This window comes from Bradysia coprophila, unplaced genomic scaffold (assembly GCF_014529535.1).
Source record: "Bradysia coprophila strain Holo2 unplaced genomic scaffold, BU_Bcop_v1 contig_87, whole genome shotgun sequence".
NCBI classification, from domain to species: Eukaryota; Metazoa; Arthropoda; class Insecta; order Diptera; family Sciaridae; genus Bradysia; species Bradysia coprophila.
The window spans coordinates 649,212-672,544 of NW_023504014.1; the positions used below are offsets into that span (position 1 = coordinate 649,212).

The window sequence follows — 23,333 nt, forward strand, 5'->3', positions numbered from 1 at the left end:
AGTGCTCCATACAAAATTTTACACTGTAAAAAGAGTGGGAATAAAATTTCATACAAAAAGTACTCTATTTGGCAGCTGTCAAAAATAGCACTTTTGCTTGAAGTGCGTTGCTACAACCAAAACTAATTTTTATTGAAAAGCTACCCAAGCTACCACATTCGTGGTCGTTATTGAAGTCGTATATTTTTGAAAAAGGTTTCTGATATCATCAAAAACGAGACACACAAATTTTCATAAACAGTTCAGTTTTCTCGTATCTGGTCAAACTGCTGCAACCAAATCTATTTTCTGTTAAAAGTTAAGAGGCGCCGATGCTTTGCTGAAAAGCATACATTTGGGCGTTTCTTAATACTGGATTCTAGTTTACTTTTGATGATATCTTTTCATCAGAATCCTTTTCGAAAAATGCACGAATGTATACGCAAATGTATGCAACAATTTCAGCTATGCACCGATGCCTCTTAACACATTCCAGGTCGTTATTGACGTCCTATATTTTTGAAAAAGTATTCTGGTGGAAAGATATCAAAAGTAAACTAAAATCCACTATTTGAAAAACGTCAAAATTTATGCTTTTCAGCAAAGCATCGACGCCTCTTAAACATGAGGGATGCTTTTGTGTAAAGCATACATTTGGGCGTTGTCAGGCCTCTCACACCTCTTTATTTCCTTATTTTTCCTTATTTTTATAAAAACCTCCTTATTCCTACTTATTTTATTAAAAAATCCTTATTTTCCTTATTTTTCGCAAATTTCATCGACGGAAATCAAAATTAAGAAAAAAAAAATCGCTGCGCGGCAAAAACAACAATTTTGATTATTTATCACAAAGAACTCTAATAAAAAGGTGGTGTTGTAGCTCATGATCGTTCCAACATGACTGGTTTAACATATATTTTTGTGGTTCCACGCCGCCTCTCGGCTCGAGAGTCTCGAGTAGAACTATTTGATTTAACATGTAAATCACCCTTAACATTGTCTCAAACATGCGTCCTTATTACAAACAATTGAAGGTTTTTAGCCTTATTTTTACATTTACTTCTTTCAAATTTATACTGTCACCAATTTATTATTCTTTCGAAATTCGAACGGGATAACAAACAACCGCTTTTGCTGTTAACGAGATCAAAATCTAATCCAGCAAGATTTTAAACTTGAGGGTGGGGCCACGTAAGAATTCACGCCGTAAGTATTACGTCTTAAATTTCAAAAATTTTGTCGCATCGAAAAATGATTAAAAACTGCCACCCTACAAAAACGATAAGTACGTCAAAATAAATTGTGACGCCTTTAAGCGTTTTATTTTGAATTTTGAATCGCACTTACAGTGATAATTGGTAAAGCTAAGCTTTGCTAAGAATCTAATTCAAGCCTTAAACGCGCCCAAAATATTCAAATTTTCATCGTGATAAAAGTGAATTTTACGATACAACTTTACAAAAACGATACGTCAAAATAAACAATAATGCGTTTTATTTTAAAGTTGAGGCGGACTTCCGATGTTAATTGCTGTATCTTAGAATAATTTCGATTTTTATCGAAAAATTTCTCCTCATTTTTCCTTATTTCTCCTTATTTTTGTGCTAAAACCTCCTTAATTCCTTAATAAGGAGTCCAAATTTAGAGTGAGAGGCCTACGTTTTTTAAATATTGGATTTTAGATTATTTTTGATGATATCTTAAAGGTAGTAAATTCGAAAGCCGCAAACCGTTATTGCGGTTGGAAATTTTTCACACAAATGTAGGCTACAATTTTAGCTAAGCATCCATGCCCTTTAAGAGTGATATCGCCAAAACTTAAACCAATTTGAAAACAATGGTTCGGCGATCCAGGCAAGCTATAGCTCGTTTGAATCGTCTTTCAATTCTAAGAAATAGGGATCTTTTAGTTTTTCTGTTAATTTCCCATTTTCGGAGTGAACACGTGAAAAGTCCTAGCATGTCAAGGGGTGGTGAAAACAGTTTTTTTTGTGATAGCTCAAGATAGAAATGTTTCTAAAAGTTGAAAATTTGTAGGAATATAGGCCTTTCGCAGACCTTCATAAAGAGTATAATCATCGGTATGGGCCGCCACCGGTTCTAGACTTATGACTGGTCTTAAAAAGTTTGCTTTCCTCCTACTTCGTAGTAGGTGGAAAACCTCATATCTTTGACTTCACAAAATGAACAGAAACTCATTTGCTTGCTACAAATATAGGTTTATTGTAAAGCAGAGATGCGCAGCGTTTGTTTACAGTCAATAAATGGCCACTCAAGATGTAATTTGTGCTTCACAAGAGGTCACACAATATGGAAATGTGTGTAAAATCACGTTTTTTATATGTAAATGGACGGTGCACATCTCTGCTTTACAATAAACCTATATTCGTAGCAAGCAATTGAGTTTCTGTTCATTTTGTGAAGTCAAAGAAATGAGGTTTTCCACCTTCTACGAAGAAGGAGGAAAGCAACATTTTCAAGACCAATGATCGCGCGGTTCAGGACAATTTCGAGCTGAGCATGTAATTTTGATTCAGTTTATTTCATTCCCTATCGCTCCAGGCTGTTTGAAGACCAAAAACAAGTTGACAACACTGAAAAATATGGGTCTCCTGGAGCGACATTTTATTTCAACTAACTTTATGGCTTTCAACAGAATTTATCTGGGGTTTTTTATATGTGGAATGAAAGAGGGTAAGTCCAGCTACAACACCCTATAGTCAGTTCCGCGGATGAATTCTGTTGCAAGCCAGTAGGACTGTCCAAACATTGACCATATTTTGAGTCATAAGTCTAGAACCGGTGGCGGCCCATACCGATGATTATACTCTTTATGAAGGTCTGCGAAAGGCCTATATTCCTACAAATTTTCAACTTTTACAAACATTTCTATCTTGAGCTATCACAAAAAAACTGTTTTCACCACCCCTTGACATGCTATGACTTTTCACGTGTTCACTCCGAAAATGGGAAATTAACAGAAAAACTAAAAGATCCCTATTTCTTAGAATTGAAAGACGATTCAAACGAGCTATAGCTTGCCTGGATCGCCGAACCATTGTATTTGTTTTCACCAAAATTGGTTCAAGTTTTGGCGATATCACTCTTAATAATTATTTTCTGGCCTATGCTAAAAGACTTTTTTTTTAGCAAATGTAAGGTTTCCAGTACGAGCCGAAGGCGAGATCTGGCCTCCCGTGCTTGTAACTATTTCACCCAAATATGAACGCTTTTGTTTGTATGAGTGGCAAGAAACGTTTTCCTGATTTTGCTTAATTTTCCCAAAAAATATTTTTGGGAAAATTTGGAAAAATATGCGACAGGTCACTGCATTGTTTATTTTGTCATCGGTGTCAATAAAAAATGACTAGCCATTTCTAAAAGGTTAATTCGTCGTGAATTTGCGGTCAATCTCAATTGCATGCTTGCAGTTGTTTTGTAGACGTTTCGATATTTAGTTTTGGATTTCGTTAACAACTTACTTTTGGCAACGCACCAATGCGTTGATTTTTGTTAAGCTAAACAGTTAGCTATTTTCAGGACACAGTGGAAATTATTCTCGACTATAAGTTTAGAAGAAAAGCTGTAGAGCAGAAATTACTTTTGTCGACGAAGGAGTCAAACGCAGAAATACTTTTGATGTAAATGACATCAAACGGTTGGATTTAACATTGCAGGAGTTTCGTTTCAATATATATTTTAACAACAAAGCCACAACAATTTCACACATTGAAAATTCTGAAATTACCGATACTCGTGTACGCTCTTTTCGAAGTTCCTTCCGAAATCAAACTAGGTCGGCATGTTTGAATCTTTAAAACGAAAAAAAAAATGAAATTGTTTTCCTCCCACTTTTCGTTTATTCAAAATTTAGTATAACTGACCAGGCTCTTTGTTCTAGTGGACGAATCCGATGTTTCGGTTGAAATGAGTGTCACTTCTTTCATATCAACTTTCCACAGCAGACAGGCCAATTTCTGTTCGTATCTGTAATGTCTGCAAAGCGAACAGTAATTTATATGATTTCGTCGCCAATTCATTGACCACAATAATTTTACTTGAACAGAAATGCTCCGACAATCAAGATAATAAATGCACTTCCACTACCAATAAGAGCGTATCGCCAAGTGTCGCTTTTGCATCCATCACCATGAAAGCCACATTCCGGCTCGGCTGCTGGTGGCATGGAATTAACCCATTGAATTTGTGTATCAGCATCGTTGTATTTGAATTCCTTAAATTATGAACGTCCATCGTCAATAAAATGTTCTTAGATGGACGAAAGTGCAGGAACGGTACATACGGGAATGATGGATGATTTGCTTGAATAGTAGAAATATCCAACAGATTTCATTTGAGGTGGTTCGCCTGGATCGTCGCTTACATCTTGCAGTGCAACCACAGTATAATTACCTTCTGCATCTCCCTTACTATCAATGTAGTCCTTTCAAGAAAGAAATTTTTTTATCAGAACTTAAATTTCATCGAAACTGTAGCTGCAACGTACATCAAAGCCCTGAATGGAACGAAATTTTCTGTTAAAGATTTCAGACATAATTGCTGTACCATTTCTGATATCGCCGCCCATTTTGATGACCTCCGTGACGGCCCGAGAATATATGATCACGGCGTCGTACAAATGTGCTGCTGATATCGGAACCGATACCGTAACACTTTTATGGATTGGCAGGCTGAAATTTTTGGCTGCATATCTCTTGATTTTCTCACAATCTTCACTGGTAACAAAGTGAAAATTATTGCTGTGCCCTTTGGGAATTGTATTTTGGTTGGGCTTTTGCGTACCTGAAAAACTTTTCCATCGGATATGTCATGCTTAGCTTCAATACAGAACGGAAAGAATTTAAATCCACCTGAAGCGTTGGCTTAGAGCTGAGGTATGGATCCAGGTAATCTGAAATTTGATTGAAAATCGATTAGTTGTACCAATAACCTTAGCCAAATTTGTGATGCAATTTGCAGGCCTCCCACGCTTTAAAAATCATCTTATTACAGGAGCTTGAAACGCCCAAATGTATGCTTTTCAGCAAAGCATCGATGCCTCTTAAGCTCGTATATAAACATGTGTAAGTCATTGAGATGGCACCAGCTGAAACAAATTGCGTCACAAAGGTTGGGACTAACTGTCGAGATTTTAGTAGTTCGGTTCAGTTAACCATCGCTGTCATTGTTGTTAGTTGGATTTAGCAACATAACAATGTTTAAAAGGCTTTTAATGCAAGCTCGTCATAGACGAATAAGAGCTTTCCATAAAGAAGCCACCCAAGCCACCATAAAGAAGCCAAGATTATATGAATAGTTAAATACAGAATGGGAACGTGTCACATTAGTGAATTGTAAGAAAAATGAAATTTCGTTTATTAGACCCCGTTCCGAAAAGGCTGACGATGTTTATTGTTTTAAACTCTTATAATTCACTAATATGTCCTATTTATACATTTATAACTATTTATATATTGAAAATTCTTCATCAATATTCGCATGCAAACCTACCTCGTCTCAATATGGTGTAATGTTTCCGTGGATTGTATATTTCGTCATCGACCGATATCACCATATATTCACCAGTTCGAAGTAAATTCCGATCTTGTAAACATTTAATAAAATCAATCATAGCAATGTGCTCTCCAATGAATACATAAACTAAACAGAATCAGAAATTCAGAATTTTTTACAAGAGAAAATAAAAATCCAATATTTATATCCACGCACTTCGTGTTGTCTTATAGGTTTTGTCGACAATATCTTCCATAACGGAAATCTGTGTTGGAATGTAATCGGAAAACTCTTTTAAAGCCGTCACTGTGAAATTCCTTTGTTCAGCCAATGTCTGAAATTAGATTTCAGATTTTCGTAAATAATTTTTGATCACATTGGTTGTTATGAATGACGACCGACTTTTACTGCATGGGCTACGTCCAATCCCCAAGCCCGATTATCAGCGACTATGGTAAATTTATTCCAATTAAATTCGTTGAGCAAGGATACGACACTTTTCGAAACCTACACAAAAAATTCGCGTTGTCTCATTTGCATATAAGGCTTTGTGATTCTGAATCTATCGTAAATTACCTTTGAAGCTGGTGCAAGTGTTCTAGCAAAACTGAAAGAGGACGTAAATTTATAAGTGGGTGCTTTTAGTGAACTTAGCGGGACAGGGACAAATCAATTTCCGGAACAGGTCAGGTCAACCAGAAATCTGATCCCACCTGAACTGTATCCCATCTGACCCGACCTGACACGATTTTTTCATGTTACGTTAAATTTTCCCAATTTTTTCAGTTAAGTTCAGGTCAGATCATTTCTGATGAATTCATATCAGGTACAGCCAAGGACAGTCAAAAAAGTGTATTTTTATGATTTTCGTGTTTATCGATTTCAGCTGTTTTAACAATACAAATTACAATGGCAAAACAGCTGAAACCGATGAAACACGTATAGAATAAAAATGCACTTTTTTGACTGTCCCAGGCTGTGAGTTTTCGATTTTAAAAAAATCAGGTCAGATCAGGTCAAATGTAATTGCAGGTTGAGATCAAGGAATACCTGAACTGTACCGTATCTTATTTATATATAAGAATTTAGAGGAATTTCTGAAATTAAAATGTGGATGTCTTCTTGGTTTGGGAAAGGTTTTCGTTAGAATAAAATCTTTCTGAGAATTTTGCAAAAAATACGAACATTTTTGGACAACTGTCGACTTTTCACGTTGAAAAATCTACAGTGGACGTCACTGAAATTTGGACGTGAATTTATTTCAGCTGGTCCATCCAAACAAACAAAACTGCTCATACGTCTTCATATGGTTTTAACACTATCACGTGCGTGCGTGTAACTATTTCAAACGGGAGGTGCGGTAAAACAGGAAAAGTCGGAAAATTTGCACCTTTGCTTGCTTCTTCGCCAATTGCTGCTGTTGTATATGCAAACCCGATTTTCTTAAAAAATTAAATATTTTGTTTCGTCTCGTCAATACCGAGGTCAATACCTTTCTTTTGACATACGTGGTATGCAATATGCGATACCCATTTTTGAGCGATAACATTCATTGCATGCTTTTAAAACAGGCCTTGTTTCGTTGTATGACCAACGCTTTCCATTAGAACGTGAGACTAAATCACCCAAGCGACGCTCTTCCGGAAATTCATCATCGTCCAATGAAGACAAGCCAACTCAACCGTCAACTTCGAAGACTTTCAAACCGGCTGACTGGACTCAACTGGCGGATAAGAAGGAAACGTCCACTGCATCGTCATCCAACACTTCTTCGTCATCATCGGACTCCGAAGCCGAAAAATGATTTCTTTTGCCTTCAGCGGCGTAGAAGTTTATCTCTTTTTGAATTTTTCATTATCTTTAAACCTCTGAAATTTATTTTATTTTTCTCATTTTGTTACAATGTCGAAACGTTCAAATTTTCATATTGTTCGAGATTACGCTAATACTTCGGGGGGAATCATGTGGAGGCATCTCCACCTTATATTATAATTATTTGCCTTATCGATTAAGATTAGCACTTGAATTGTCAAACAGCATTTGAGCTGTCACATTACGTCACATATAGACCGAATATATACAGCTAAGTTTCTTGAATAAAACCATTCATTCTGTGGACTCAAACCAAACAACTCGTTTTAGTTTCCCACACAGTTTTAGGATTATGTGGTTGGCAGATCAGTGGCTTTTGGCGATGAAGCAAGGAAAACAACGTGTTTTCCTTGTTTTGAATGTTTTCACTAGTTTTTCAAGCATATCTCTGGCTTTGCTTAAGAATGGTGTGCGATATTCGATGTTAACCAGTATTAAGATGATCGGTTCATCTTTGGTTTATACGGTGTTTAAGTAGAGTGAGATGGAAAATCAACTCGGGGTCTGCTGTCATCGATAATACAAAAGAATCTGACAGCAGACCCCGAGATGGAACAATAGGTTGTCATTTCGCCATCTCTCTCACTTAAACACTCTATAGATACACTGCACCCACGTTACATGTATACGTGTGACTTATGAAGTCTTGGAGAGAAAAAAACTTTCATAAGTTTCAGCACGTGTAACGATACTTGGTTTTTGAGGGATTCTTTTGAATTTCGACTGACTGAAATCGGCGCTATTTTTTCCGGGACTTTTTTATATATGTCTTGTTAGGCCTTGGTGCCTAGGCCCCAAAACCAGTCTCAGACATTTTTGATCTTCCATACCTGGCTGGTTGTAAGTGGCCAAAAGTCGAAAAATGAGGTTTCGTAGTTCGGATCTCATTTCAGTAAGGTGGCGAGGACACGGGCGTGTATGGGTTCGTTGGAAAGCTGAGGTCAAGTACTCCTGGGGCAAATATTAACTTCATAAAATTTGCTGATAATCGGCCGAAAATATGACTTCTGGGAAATTTCTCAGAATCGATGGAACCTCCGTGAACTTTGATGAGAGCTGTGACCTCACTAATGCAATTATTTGATTAAATTATTACTTATTATGAATGTGGAAGGCCTCAGCTTTACAGCGATACGCATATTTACTAGTTTGGCGGAGTGAAACACACAGTTTTCATCTGTTACGTAGTCACGTGCCAAACTACTAAATATGGGCATCGGTGTAAAGCTGAGGTCCTCCACATTCATAATAAGTAATAATTTAATCAAATAATTGCTTTAGTGAGGTCACAGCTCTCATCAAAGTTCACGGAGGTTCCATCGATTCTGAGAAATTTTCCGGAAGTCATATTTTCGGCCGATTATCATCAAATTTTATGAAGTTAATATTTGCCCCAGGAGTACTTGACCTCAGCTTTCCAACGAACCCATACATGCCCGTGTCCTCGCCACCTTACTGAAATGAAATCCGAACTACGAAACCTAATTTTTCGACTTTTGGCCACTTACAACCAGCCAGGTATGGAAGATCAAAAATGTCTGAGACTGGTTTTGGGGCCTAGGCACCAAGGCCTAACTAGACATATATAAAAAAGTCCCGGAAAAAATAGCGCCGATTTCGGTCAGTCGAAATTCAAAAGAATCCCTCTTTACGATTTGTCAAATGAAAGGTATTGATGAAACAAAATATTTAATTTTTAGGATGATCGGGTTTGTACATACAACAGCAGATATTGGCAAAAAAAGCAAGCAAAATTTCATGTTTTCCTGCACCTCCCCTGCACCAGCATTTTTGTTTGAATGAGTAGACCAACTGAAGGAAATTCATGTTTTTCACTGATGTCGACTGTATGATTGAAAGTCTTCCATATTCACCTGTGATAAATTGTCTTGTTGCTGACAACTGTATCGGTACACTTGTACGATATCATTGGCAGATTCCAAGCATCAGCAACCAATGCTTCCGATCTACAGTGTTCATCCGGTCCAATTATCGCGGCTACATCGTATTTCTCCCGCCATTCGGTCATTTTTCTAGAAATAAAAGCTTTGGTCTCCTTTCGTTTGGAATTTCAAAACGAGCTTTCTACACACTTGATGGCTATCGAGGACGTCAACTCCTTGCCAATATCGTAAGCAATATATCGTAATGTTCGTCCGGGCAGTAGCGTTGAATCGTCGTTTACATCGTCGACAGCCAACGGTAGCGCTCCTAGTATGACCTGTAACAGCACAGAGATTCGAGATTCAAACCAATTTTCATCGTTACTCCGAACTATGGGTGTGGTGTTGACCAAAATTCCAAATTGTTTCTTTTGTTTGAATGTTTTCTAAGAGTATGTCGTCGTTCGCACAAAAAATTTCCTTAGCAAAATGCAGTATATCGATAGGTCAACACTTTGACTAAATATTATCTTAAAAAAATTCAATTTAGATTATCGCCAATATAAAATGCCTGCCATTAATCAATCAATCAATTTACCAATCAAGGAAAAAACAATTTTCACTATGAAACGAAAAACAAACAAAACCGTTGCTAATTTGTCGGTTTATCACCCGGAATGTGAGAATAACTATACAACGACACACAGTATATGCGAGTTCATTTAGGCACCACAGATATAGTGTCTCTTTTTTTGTAAAAATAAATTCACCAACCTTTGCATTGCCATAACCAGCTAAAAAGCCAATCCAAATATCGTTGTCTGTTCGATTCACGCTGTGTTCAGGGTGATGGTACTTAGACGATGTCAATGGTAATGCCGAGGGTAATGGATCCAATGGATCTGAATTCGGTTGGCACGGCTGACAAGTGTTTCCGTTACAGCAAACAAAATATTGATAATTGAACCATGCGACACAACACCACCACTTAATTGAAGTTAATTTCATTTTATTTTATTTTTTGTTATTTACGTTTCGGTTTCTGCTATTTATTTTTTTATCCAAATTAAGTTGTTTTCTCGATAAAAATGGAACAAAAGTAATTACAGAATTGCTCGTGCTATCGGTAAACTCAACAATAATCACGCTCGTTGGATTTGTTTCGGTTTAACACCTTTCCGCAGAGTTCGTTTCTCACATTATCGCTGCGGTATATTAACACTTTAAGAGTTTTAGCACCACATTGAACGATCCTCAACAAGAGCCAGCGCGAAACTACAGAAATAAACAAAATTAAAAATTCAATATTTTTCGGCATAATGTTGTTGATCTTGAGGATGGCCTAACATCCATTCAATAGTCCGGTTGGTAAAGGTAAGAAATTCAATTCGGTCGAGAATATCTTCATGAATAATTAAATGTAGAAACGGGACATGTGACATTATAGCGAATTATAAAAAAAATGAAACTTAATTCATTGGGCTCCGTTTCAAATATGCTGACGATGTCAATTAGGAACGAAGCCCAATGTACTTCGTTTCATTTTTCTTATAATTCACTTTAATGTGACATGTCCCGTTTCTGCATTTAACTATCTCATATAGAAGTAATTAGATGCTCGTATGTGTTTTTGTAAGTAGCTTAAATATATGTCCCGCATTGGACTGAACGCAAATTTACTTTCATTTCGCTTATGATTCGCTATATTTGTTCGTGCAACAGGGTATGACTAGCCACTTGTCTTGTTGTTTCCTTGCCAATATAACTTTTGAGAAGTTATGAGATTGCATTGCGCTGTCTTTCAGATCGAAACGGATTAGATGAAATTACGATGATTTGTATCCAAAGCCCGGAAACTTATCAGTTCCAACAACAAAGAAAATTTAGCTTTATGGGTTGCATGAATACATTTGAATAATTCAATAAAAATAAGTGCATCAGAAGACAGAGAGAGAGAGCATACAACTAAAATTTAGTTCGAGGTTTGTCTGTGTGGACTTGTGGGTGGATGAGTGAACTTATTGAAAAATAAATATTAGACGAAACCACAGCATATACGTTGGCTCGAAACATACATATAAAGTGAACTCAAATTTTGTAGACTGTTGCCAAGTATACAAGACACTTGTTTACTACAATACACTTATTACACCGATAATATTTTGTAATGCAGACGCTAATATTCTGTAGAACTAAAATAATCAAACTTCCCGAAGTTACTTGTAATCGAAGAGGCTTAACTTAGCACCGACGATACACTGATTATACTTCAAAAAGACGAAGCTTTATAGTGTCCAACTTGGACTCGAAGTTATGGTACTACTTACGTTCCCGGACTGGACCCAGCGAAAATAGTTCCATAATTTCCGTTGGTGTAAAAATCTAATGTTCCTAATATCCTAATCAAATACATTTTGGCATCAGGCAATCGCTATGGCAATTATCGTCAGCATATTAAATATGTAACGAAATAAGCTTCCCAAATAAAAATGGTAAATAATTCTCATGGCATCGTGAACAGCAAGAAGCCAATTGAAATTATTATGAATACAATGATTCATCATTTCAATAAATAATTTTGTTTTTGAAATAAAAATATTTTTGACGCTTTTGATGCTATTTTGATATGTAGGTAAGTCAATAGCTTATTTATTTTAGATTGATTTTAAATTTTTTTTGGTCGTTGGTGTGGTGCGTATAGTAATTATAAAAAGCTAGACAGATTTACGCGTCGATTTTGCGTGAATAGCGGGTATATTGGAAATGACGAAATGTAAAGCTTACAGAAGGCACTCAAATTAAAATGAAATGACGGTTTGTTAACTGTTGTGCTACGAAGTTTTGGTATTGTAAATGTTGTTCTTCGTTGATAGAATTTTACTTCCTACTTCAACTATTATGCCTAACATATTTCAAAACAATTAGCTCTCGCATTATGATAAAACCTCGTAGTAAAGTGCTTATATCAAACGAAGTAATAGAATGCTGTCATATTAATTATGAAAGCTCTGGGGCTGTAGTTTATCATGTCCGGAGCGATAGCGGAGGACTTGACGCAGTCTAATTTCCAAAAAAAGAACGAAGAAATTTTTTTGAGACGCGGCAACTATATATAGGCGAGAATTTAAGTTTCTTTCCTTTGGCCTGTATCACCACAAATCCTATTCTATCTTATTCGCGCTTTAAATACGAGCAAAACGAGCTATCACTCGACTATGTAACTTTAAAATTGCCGGAGATACATCGTTTTGAAGTTGGTCATTTTGATAGAAAATGCACCAAATTGACTTTTCCCAAACAATCAAAATCTTTCAACTTACTCTGTATGTTTCTATCTATCTGTCTATCTATCGACGGTCGATCTCGGAAACTAGTCAGCCAATCTCCATGAAATTTTGCAGGAACCTCAGGGTGGGCATAAAAATGAAATTGTGATACGCCATTACCCCAGAAAAAACCAGAATTTTGTTTTATGGGCCTCGAAGTGGTTTCTGAGTGTGGTTTTCGAGGGTCGGGAACGCGTTTTCGGCTGTAGCTTAGCTGTATTGAAACCTACAGAGGCGTGCGACCCATCAAATGAAAGGTATTCGTAACACGATTCGAACAAAAAAATAATTAAAAAAATCGGGGCAGATTCGTTTGAGCTAGAGTGATTAGAGTGACCAAATTTTGAGCTACTCGAGCGTAGGATGAAAGGACTAATATTTTTGCGATTATGAGAGATAGAGAGTTACTTTCTTCGGCAAAGTCTCAGAGTTTTACGAGTAGAACATAGGGGCATATGTGAAAAATGTCGAAAGTTGGAAATGGGTGGGTCAATTATGTTTTTAGAGGTATTTCTTGAATGGTGACAGATAGAGAGTTACTTTCTTCGGCAAAGTCTCAGAGTTTTACGAGTAGAACAGAGGGGCATATGTGAAAAATGTCGAATTTTCGAATTTCGTCAAATTTTCGAATTTCGTCAAATTTTCGAATTTCGTCAAATTTCGTCAAATTTTCGAATTTCGTCAAATTTTCGATTTTCGTCAAATTTCGAATTTCGTCAAATTTTCGATTTTCGTCAAATTTTCGAATTTCGTCAAATTTTCGATTTTCGTCAAATTTCGAATTTCGTCAAATTTTCGATTTTCGTCAAATTTTCGAATTTCGTCAAATTTTCGATTTTCGTCAAATTTTCAAATTTCGCCAAATTTCCGAATTTCTGTTATAAACTGTTATAAAACGCAGTGTTCTAAAACTTCTAAAACGACTGATATCCCAACAAAAATCTCTTCGAGAAAAGTGTGACGCAGTCTTTGAAGTACAATTTCTAAAATGAATGATATCGCTAGAGTTGACGCATTCAGCTTCGTTACGCAAAAATTAAATTTTACACCCAATTTTTGTTCAAACAAGCTGGCTCTCATCATCTGCCAAATAATTTTTACCAAAAAAAATTTGACTGGAAACAACCAAAATTTTACCAAAAAAATCTGCGTCGCATGTGGCAGATAAATTTTCTTGCTGGTCTGTTCCTGAACATTTGCCACTTTGCGACGCAGATTTTTTTGGTAAAATTTTGGTTGTTTCCAGTCAATTTTTTTTTGGTAAAAATTATTTACTTACTCTGCTCTACAACCCTATGATGGTTCCAGACGTTTCGTATTATTATGCTATGCAGCATTTGTGCCCTCAGCATTTAAAATCCATAATATAAAACTCGGACTCGGATGCGTCTGAGATCAACAAAATTCACACGAAAATTCGACTTTTCAAATCTTCACCTCTTGGTTATTCATAGTTATTTATGCCACCGAGTGATAGAAGTTTTGTACTTCTCTCAACTCAGTGACGTAAAGTAAAAGTTTCGTTGGCCCTTTTGAGAAAACCTTGAATACAACTCGGTGATAATTGTTATTTCTGTATTTATCACTCGGTGGTACAAATAACTATTTCGACACTGAGTTGAGAAAATGACTATCTATATTTCCCGTAACCCGTGGCTTGTGTGTTGTTTGTATGGAGGTCATTTCATTAATAAATTCATTAGCAGTTTGGATTCCAAACTTTGGAAAGTACTATGTCTAGTTTGAGCATAAATTTGTGCACCGGACAACTGAAATACGACATATTTTGCCATGATTATTTGTTATGAAATGTCTGGTTTTCCCGGACGATACGTCGTGCGGGAAAAAATTTCATTTCTTTACGATTTATCGTGTGAGAATGGTTTCGAATGAATTTTTCCATGACTATTCGATTGAACAAATTTAATATGGTGAATGTGAAGTTTGTATGTTTTCAAGTAAATTGATCTGTTTTTGTCTATTTCAGTTGTCCGGTGCACAAAACGTTGTTCGTACCTCGACAGGAAATGGATTTTTTCAGCACAAGTCCTAATTTTCCTTGTAAGCGAAGCGAGGACTGGTGCTGAAAAAATCGTCATTTCCTGTCTTGGTACGAAAAATACTATTTTCCGTCTTGGTAAAAACAAAAACTTTTTAGGACAGATGAAAAGGTGATTTGAAATCATGTACTACTTGCGAGCTATTCGTTTCATATTACTCAGCAATTTTCATATTCTAGGCTTGCCAGTCTAGTTATATGCCAGCATGGCCTTGAATACACCCATAAGGTGGGATCAATGAAAAAAAAAAAAGGAAAAGGTAACTGTGGAAATTAATACCAATTGAAATTAGAGAAATTTGTCAGTTATTAAGAATAATGAAAATTTCAATGGTGGAAAAACAAAACTTTTTTTTTAACATCAATGAAACCATCGCAATTGATTATTCTTCATTGTGAATAAAAAGATCAAAATTGTAAACATTTTTCCACGTATAGCTCACGACTTTTTGTAGCAAATATTTTACGTGATTCCCAATGCAAGTTATTATGTTGCGTAATTTTATGTCTCTTAACAAAAGTATGAAATGTACATTGCTAGAATTTGAGAGTGATATCGCCAAATCTTCAGGTGATTTTTTTTAACTTTGGGAACAAGCGGTCTCCGATTTTAATGAGTGATAGCTCGTTGGATTCGTCTTTTAATTCTAAGAAACACGTATCTTCCACTTTTTCTTCAAAAAAAATTGTTTTCTGTGAAAAGCGTTCAAAAGTGAAGACATGTCAGAGTGTACCGAAAACAGTTTTTCGGCAATAACTCAAGAAAAAATTATTTTAAATTGTTGTAATGCTGTACGAATGTCGGCCTTGGAAAGACCTACAGGTAGAGTATACGCACTGGCTGGTGCTAGCAGATCCACGAGAGTTACGGCTACAAATATAGTGAATGTTCGGAGAGTCCGCCTTCTCTACAGCTTCGATGTTCCACGAAACTGAGTATGGAGTGTTGTAGCTGGCCTCATCCACTATCGTTGCACATATAAATGAACCCACTATTTTTGAGCTGCAAGCCTACAGAAGTCTTGGAAAAAAAGTTGGTGCCAAAATGTAGATTTTTTCCTACTTTCTGATGGCCCAATCGCCCAACTGCTGGAACAACATCTGGAACGGTACTACGGTACTCTCGTGGATCTACTAACACCAAGCGGTGCGTATACTCTACCTGTAGGTCTTTTCAAGGCCGACAATCGTACAACATTACAACAATTTAAAATAATTTTTTCTTGAGTTATTGCCGAAAAACTGTTTTCGTTATCTTCTGACATGTCTTCACTTTTCTTTCACAGAAAATAATTTTTTTTTAGAAAGTGAAAGATGCGTGTTTCCTAGAATTGGAAGACGAATCCAACGAGCTATCACTCATTAAAATCGGAGAACGCTAATCTTGGAGATGTTAATTGCATTTTTTATGGAAGTTAGAAAATTGTTTACTCTTTCCATAACACGTTAAAGAGAGCTGATAACAATGAAAATTAATTATAATCAAAGTGGATGCTAGAAGGTAGGTAAATATCTTCGTTTCAATTAGATATACGCGATACAATTTTAAACTTTAACGTAATTTGTACATACCTACGTTTCGCGAAAGACAAGTCAAATAAACAAACGTAAACGATGAATTACGATTCTATTATGACCAAAGCAATTTGAGTTTCAAATTGATATATTTTGGAACACTTATAATAATCAGTTGCGCGGTAAAATTTTATTTTATTTTTTCACTTGCATCGTAAATACCAACGTAATTTTAGACTAAGTTCCGAGAAACAGGTCGCTTACCAAACGTCTCTTTTTCGTCAACAACTTTTACGATAACGTCAATCCATCCGAATTAACCTTTAGATGTTTACTACTAACATTTTTGATTTGAAAAAAAATTTTGCTCGGGAAATTCCAAGTGGTTGTGAGATATTGTAGTCGATAAACAATGCAATAACAATTAGCTATTTTAGGGAAAAGTTTGGATTTTGAATGGGGCGGGAAGATGAAAATTTGGAAGTGGAATGGGTTGTAGGAAGGTCAAACTATCAATGAGATGGGTTGTTTTTTAGCGAAAAAGTGATGCTGTCATATGAGGAAACTTGTGGTCAGTAATCACGTGATAGCGCGGCTGTACATTTTTCTCAAGAAAGCCAACAAAAATTCTACTTTTCGTTACTGATCTGAGAAATACATACTTTCTCACCTGCGTTGCAAATAGTTATTGGTTTACCAAGGGAAGAAAAAAGAAGTTGGAAATTGCATTTCGAGTGGGTTGTGTCACCGGAGAAAATACAATCAGTCAAAAACACTCAAAAGAGTAAAAGTGACGCAAGTCCCTGTGCATACTTCCAAAACAACTGATATCGCTGGATGTGACGCATTCTGCGCTTGTACGCAAAAACTGTAACAGCAAAAATTTGACCAAAGAAATTCTAGAAACAAAATTTTACCAAAAAAAATTTTGCATCACAAAGTGGCAGATGATACGGACGTATTAGGACGTATTCTTGTCTATTTTAAAAAATTTCTTAAAAGTACTTTCCTCAACATCTGCCACTTGCGACGCAAAATTTTTTTGGTAAAATTTTGTTTCTAGAATTTCTTTGGTCAAATTTTTCCTGTTACATTTTTTGCGTACAAGCGCAGAATGCGTCACATCCAGCGATATCAGTTGTTTTGGAAGTATGCACAGGGACTTGCGTCACTTTTACTCTTTTGAGTGTTTTTGACTGATATCAGTTCTTTTGAAAGAATTAGTAGATTGAAAAAATTTAAAAAGTTTGAAAAATCAAAAAAATTTAAAAAATTTAAAAAATTTAAAATGAAAGCAAAATAAAATGATCGAGTCTGATTTTTGCTTTTACCTCAAAAAATTTAAAAAATTTTAAAAATGTAAAAAATTTTGAAAAATTAAAAAAAATATGAAAAATTTAAAAGATTTTGAAAAATTTTAAAAATTTGAAAAATTTAAAAAATTTAAAAAATTTAAAAAATTTGAAAAATTTGAAAAATTTGAAAAATTTAAAAAATTTGAAAAATTTAAAAAATTTGAAAAATTTAAAAAATTTGAAAAATTTAAAAAATTTGAAAAATTTAAAAATTTTAAAAAATTTGAAAAAAAATTTAAGTTTAGGAAAAAAAATGAGGCGAGCAGAGCTTACCAAAAGCGAAAAAATTTGTTCTACCATACCCATCCACACACACACACTTAAAGGTGTTCTTATATGCGGCCTATATGGGAACTTCGAGGAGCCCTAGCTCCGAAACGAGGCCGGTTCCCCCCAATTTTTTTTTCTGGAATGTCTTAGAATGACGACTAGAATCTACTCCCAAAATTTCAACAAAATCTAAAGAAGACTTTTGAAGATAGGAAACACGGACGGACGGACGGACGGACGGACGGACGGACGGACGGACGGACTAACAAAGTAACGTAGTTAATCAGGTTGTCGGATTAGCTCAATAAAGACAAATTTTTTACTTATTTTGCCAATATATTTCGTCTTCCAATTGAAGACATCATCAGGGCTGTAACAAAACAATTCATCAAAAATAACTTAAGTCATACAACATTCAAGAGAGAACAGTGTTACCTATATATCTCTTACATTCACATTAACATTGAAAAAATATAGCCCACAACAAAAGCTCTGTGTACGTTCTGCCTGTACGAACATTAAAAAACATTAGAAAATGCGACTTGAAATTACATTCTAATCACAAAATCACCTTACAAAAACATACACTTCGTCAAAAATCAATCAGAAAAATAATTTCAAAAACTTTTATCACTACTGCAATCTATTTGAATACAGAAAGAACAACTTCCTAGAAAAAGTATTGACATCCGTTACATAATAAGCACACGGCTAAACTAACTTCATTAGTCTACATTTAGCGCGACAATTCAAATGATGTTGACGCTGTTGACAGGAAAATTGATTCTTTTTGTTTGTTGATACAATTCGGGTTCTTCCTAATATGTACCATTTCTAAAACGCACCGTTTCTTCTTATTGTATTCGTAATCGAGGATTTCTACATCGTCCCACTTTGGTTCATGATTTAGTGTAACAGCATGTTCAGTAATAGCGCTATGATCGACGTTCTTGATCAATTTCTGTTTCGTTTGGCCAATATATATTTCACCACAAGAGCAAGTGACCTTGTAAATCACTTTAGACTGTTCCATCTTAACGGTCTTGTCCTTCAATTAAAGTAACGTAGGATTTTTTCATTTCGTTTAAAGTACTGAAATTGACTAAAATGTATGGAAATGGGGCTTCTTGGAAGATTTTTTGCGTGGCCAAATTTTAAGCTGCAAGAACGTGTGATAGCTCGTTGAACTCGTACGGACGCCTAGTTTTTTTTAATGGTAATTTGGAGTCATTTGTCTTTGAATTGTAGAACTTCAATAATATTTGCTGTATATATGGTTCTGCAGTCTACGACAAAAAAAAATTTTTTGAAATTTTTTCTAGTGACTTGCGTCACGGGCGCTATGCTACGGCGCGCCCATGATTTCTAACTTTATTCCCGAGGTAAACACAACAGTAAGTAAGTAAGTAAACACAGCGTTTCTCACAACATAGGCACCCGAAGTTTCAGCGGAGGAGAAGTGACTATTAAAGAATTCTTGTTCGTTGTCGTGACATAAGTTGAATAAGTGCAGTTCTAAAACACTTGTCTTAACTCTAATCGTCCAACTAAAGCTATCGTCAGAGCGACCCAACTTTTGACTGTGTATCTAATCAAATGAACAGAAGCCAAAGCACCTTATCAATGATTTGTGTTGATATCTGATTGTGCAACTTGTAATGACATTGTCATTTCCGAAAAAAGTTCGTGAAGTGAAAAGTGTTTGCAATTCTGAACGTATTTATATCGCCACTTCGTCTGCACGATAGGATACTGTAAATAATTAGTCTGTAAATTATTTCATTAAACCGCGACAACGATTGTATTCCACGAGTTTATTCTCTATGGAAACAGAATATAATTTTGTCACTAGAACGTGTGCGTTCTTATTTCATCTCAATCAGAAAAATTCTGCAGAATGTGCACTTATGCACAGCTTTTCAATGCATATTTTCAATGAACAAAGAGATTTTGATTATTTTGTTGCAATAATTGAAATGTAGTATAGGTATTTGTAGTGTCGCTGTGGTAATGAATGATATTTTTTTGTTTTTGTTCGGTTAATTCACAGCTCTAAACATTTTACTAATCACTATCGCAATCTCTCTTTCGGAGTTTTTGTAATTAATTCGAAAAAGTGCTGAGTTAGTAAATCAACATAAATATCAACCGATTGATTCTACGTCTATATCGCCCATATGATCACATTCGATTACATAGCGAAATTGTAAACAACTTTTTTTTTCCTTCGATTGGGAATTTACTGGTTTTTTGTGTTTCGATAATTGTGTTGATAAAAGTTCACCATACGAAACAAAAAGCTCAATTCATTCAATAATTTGAAACAATAAAAGAAATTGAGACACGAGATTTGCAAGAGATTTTCGTGATAAAATTTTACATTTATGCTTGGCGACCGATAATGAAAAGTTTTCTTTGTTATACTGAATATTTTCCAATCGTTTTCTCGTGATCTGGTTTCTTTTGATTGTTTACCAAACGCGAGTTTCTTCCTACTGAATTATTAATCCTTCCCACATTGCATCGAATTCAGGTTGAAGCTACATTTACGTACGTTATTTAATGGATACACGGTCTATTTCTCAAGGCTACAGACTATTGGTGAGGTCACGCTGACCCAAAGCTATTTCTGGCAATTTTTCTGATCAAAGACTGCACTGTTTCTATCGAATCTATTACTTCATTTGATCTAAATATTTTTATGATATTGACTCCAAATCTTTTACTTCATTTTTCTTGAACATTGGATTCTTTATATAAGACCGCACCGCATTAGTCAGAGCTTATTGTTTATTCCTAAATTCGTTGTCGATAACAGATGATAATGATAGCCATGCCATGTTTGAAAGTTTCCTAGATGATATGATGGAATTTAACGATTTTTCTGATTTTCCGTTCATATTAATGGTTCACTGACAAAAAGAAATCTAGTTTTAAACAGATTTCACACAACAGGTGGTTCATTCCAATGACCGAGCGTTGTATTGTGAATTGTCCCTGACAGTGTTGTCGCTTTTTAGGTCTTTTTTCCATAGGAAAAAAAGACCTATTGTGGGCACTTCATCTGTCCGTCCGTCCGTCAGTCCGTCTGTGTCACAAATCACATGTGATTGATAAAAGTTAGAATTGCAATGCTACTATGAGCAAACCAACACCAGGCAAATCAATTGTTATTTGTTATCTGGTAAACGATCGCTCATAGCAGACATTGCAATTTGGTAGTTGTTGGTAGTTGGACCCCCAAAATATTTAGCAGCAAAGATGTTTCTTACTCGATAGACGCACACCGACTGACGAAATTCTTCGGCCTGCTGGTCTATTTATAAATCGAGTATTTGGTAGTTGACTACCAAAGTGGTAGTTGACTACCAAAGTGGTAGTTGACTACCAAAGTGGTAGTTGACTACCAAAGTGGTAGTTGACTACCAAAGTGGTAGTTGACTACCAAAGTGGTAGTTGACTACCAAAGTGGTACTTGAATGAGTACCAAGCCAGTAGTAAACAGAAATTGAAAAAAAAAATGAAAAAAGACCTCACCAGGCTTCAGCCGGTCTATTCTTGTTTTAGTTTTTGTCGGCATAACTAGCGAATATTAAATATTTCTACGTAAAATTGATGACTCAAGAAGGCACTGCCTTCGAGTCAGTCTTTTGAGATACGAAATTTAAAAATCAAAATCATTTGTTAGGAAATTACATTTTTGATCTAATTTTCCATGAAAATATTGTTCGGTGAAGTGACAGAAGTGACCGACTTGCCGACAGCGTCAATCATTGAGAGCAGGGCTTACTTTAGAGAATTTTAATTCTGAAAATTCCGAAAATTCTGAAAAAGTTCCGAAAAAGTTCTGAAAAATTCCGAAAAATTATTTCAGAATTTTTCGGAACTTTTTCGGAATTTTTTCAGAATTTTCGGAATTTTCAGAATTAAAATTCTCTAAAGTAAGAGAGAGTCTTGAGGAACTTAGTCATCAGTTTTACCTAGGAAAATTTTCGAGAAATATTTAATGCGACAAGTAATACCCGCCAGTTTAATCGCCAAAATTTAACAAAAAACTTGATGAGAATTGGCAAGAAAATTGGTAGCTACTTCAGCCAGGTATCTGTAGAGGAACCAACCATTGACCTAAAGGTAATCATTTCAAATTCATTTAGCGAATGTACGTTACGATATTTCTCATGTAACAGTTACAGCTACGGACCTAGCCGTCTAGACAGATGAACCTAATTTCTAATATAACTGTAAATCATGTTTGAATATTAATTTAGGTTTATTGCATCCATCATAGATATCACAATCATTATTTATAGTTAGTCTCATTGATTCGAAACGAACATCATGTGTATATTGTGGGCAAACTAATTGTACTTTGTATTGGCATTCAAGCAATTAACTGAATCAATTTGTGTTGAGAAAAATTCACTAAACTTGTTCCTCCAACATTAGCGCAAAATAAACGTCTCTCACAGCGAAATTGAATAATTGAACTCAAAATCGGAATCAACTGAAACTCACTTTTTATTTCACTTTCCGGAAAGCCGAACTTTTTTATCAACTTAATGTGCAAACAAACGCTTCCTTTAGCATGTCACAGTTACACAAAACCAACGATATCCGATTATATTACCAACCAGAATCGGTAAAATTTAATTAAATTCCTGACTTTGTGCCCGATAGGTCTGAATTCAACGAAGTATGAAGCTAGACTGAACGACTGTTCAGTCAAATGGATATAACTCTATGAAGAGTGCTGTTTGCTTTTTTTTGTATTCATTTTCAAAATATCTTTTTCCTGAACCGCATATTATGCGCACAAAACGAATAAATCAACTTCATCAATGGACACCACGCACAATAAAACCTCATCGGGTTCAACCATACGCACATATAGTGCGAGAAAAGAAAAGTGTGAAAAGGCAAAGGAAAATTGAGAAGTAACTTGTTGCTGATTTTCACATGGGTGCTGATGTATCGGTTACGTGTAGTGTAACAAAAAAAAAAGAGTAAACACACACGTGCAAATAAAACACTCCACAGCCATGACGTACACCCGTACTGATGCGAGTAAATTTTTGTTAGATTTTTGGTTGTTTTTACTATACAGAAAAGAGAAAGGGAAAATCATATTTTATTAATGAAATGTTTGATTGTAAATGGAAAAATGCAAATTATCAGTTTTCTTGACCAGTTTTTCCTGTTGATTAGGCGCTATCAGTAATGAAGGTTTTTTTTTAATTAACAGATAAGACAGACAGATGTGTTGAGTCAAGCTAAAAGTAAATTGAAATAACGAGGTGTGGCGTATAGCCCCATTCGTATAGTTCAAGCGAGAGTTATGAAGATTATCGGATATGATAATCGATCTTATCTTGAGTGAACCTTTTAATTTTTGGAAAATTCTTCAAGGAAAGCCTTCATTCTAACGGGAAAACTCAGCTCGGAATTTCAATTTGTGTCATTGCCTTGTTTTTCAGCTCGTTAGTACCACGGGCTGTATACTCTGCCTCAAAGTATACAGCCTTTAATTGGTTACTAACTGCTACAGGACCTGCTGTCATTA

At 35.5% G+C, this 23,333-nt stretch overlaps 1 protein-coding gene across 1 annotated transcript in view; it reads right to left on the reverse strand.

The window, feature by feature from the left end:
- LOC119084576 (guanylate cyclase 32E) overlaps positions 1–22,491 on the reverse strand; it is a 28,924-nt gene extending 6,433 nt beyond the window's left edge. The window contains 13 exon segments of the mRNA XM_037194631.1: positions 3,728–3,791; positions 3,864–3,975; positions 4,038–4,213; positions 4,283–4,423; positions 4,487–4,715; positions 4,783–4,891; positions 5,491–5,640; positions 5,710–5,827; positions 5,896–6,000; positions 6,070–6,100; positions 9,240–9,586; positions 10,023–10,523; positions 22,289–22,491. Coding sequence (XP_037050526.1) covers positions 3,728–3,791; positions 3,864–3,975; positions 4,038–4,213; positions 4,283–4,423; positions 4,487–4,715; positions 4,783–4,891; positions 5,491–5,640; positions 5,710–5,827; positions 5,896–6,000; positions 6,070–6,100; positions 9,240–9,586; positions 10,023–10,256 — 1,816 coding nt within the window. The 5' untranslated portion in view covers positions 10,257–10,523; positions 22,289–22,491.
- Positions 22,492–23,333: the final 842 nt, after the last annotated feature.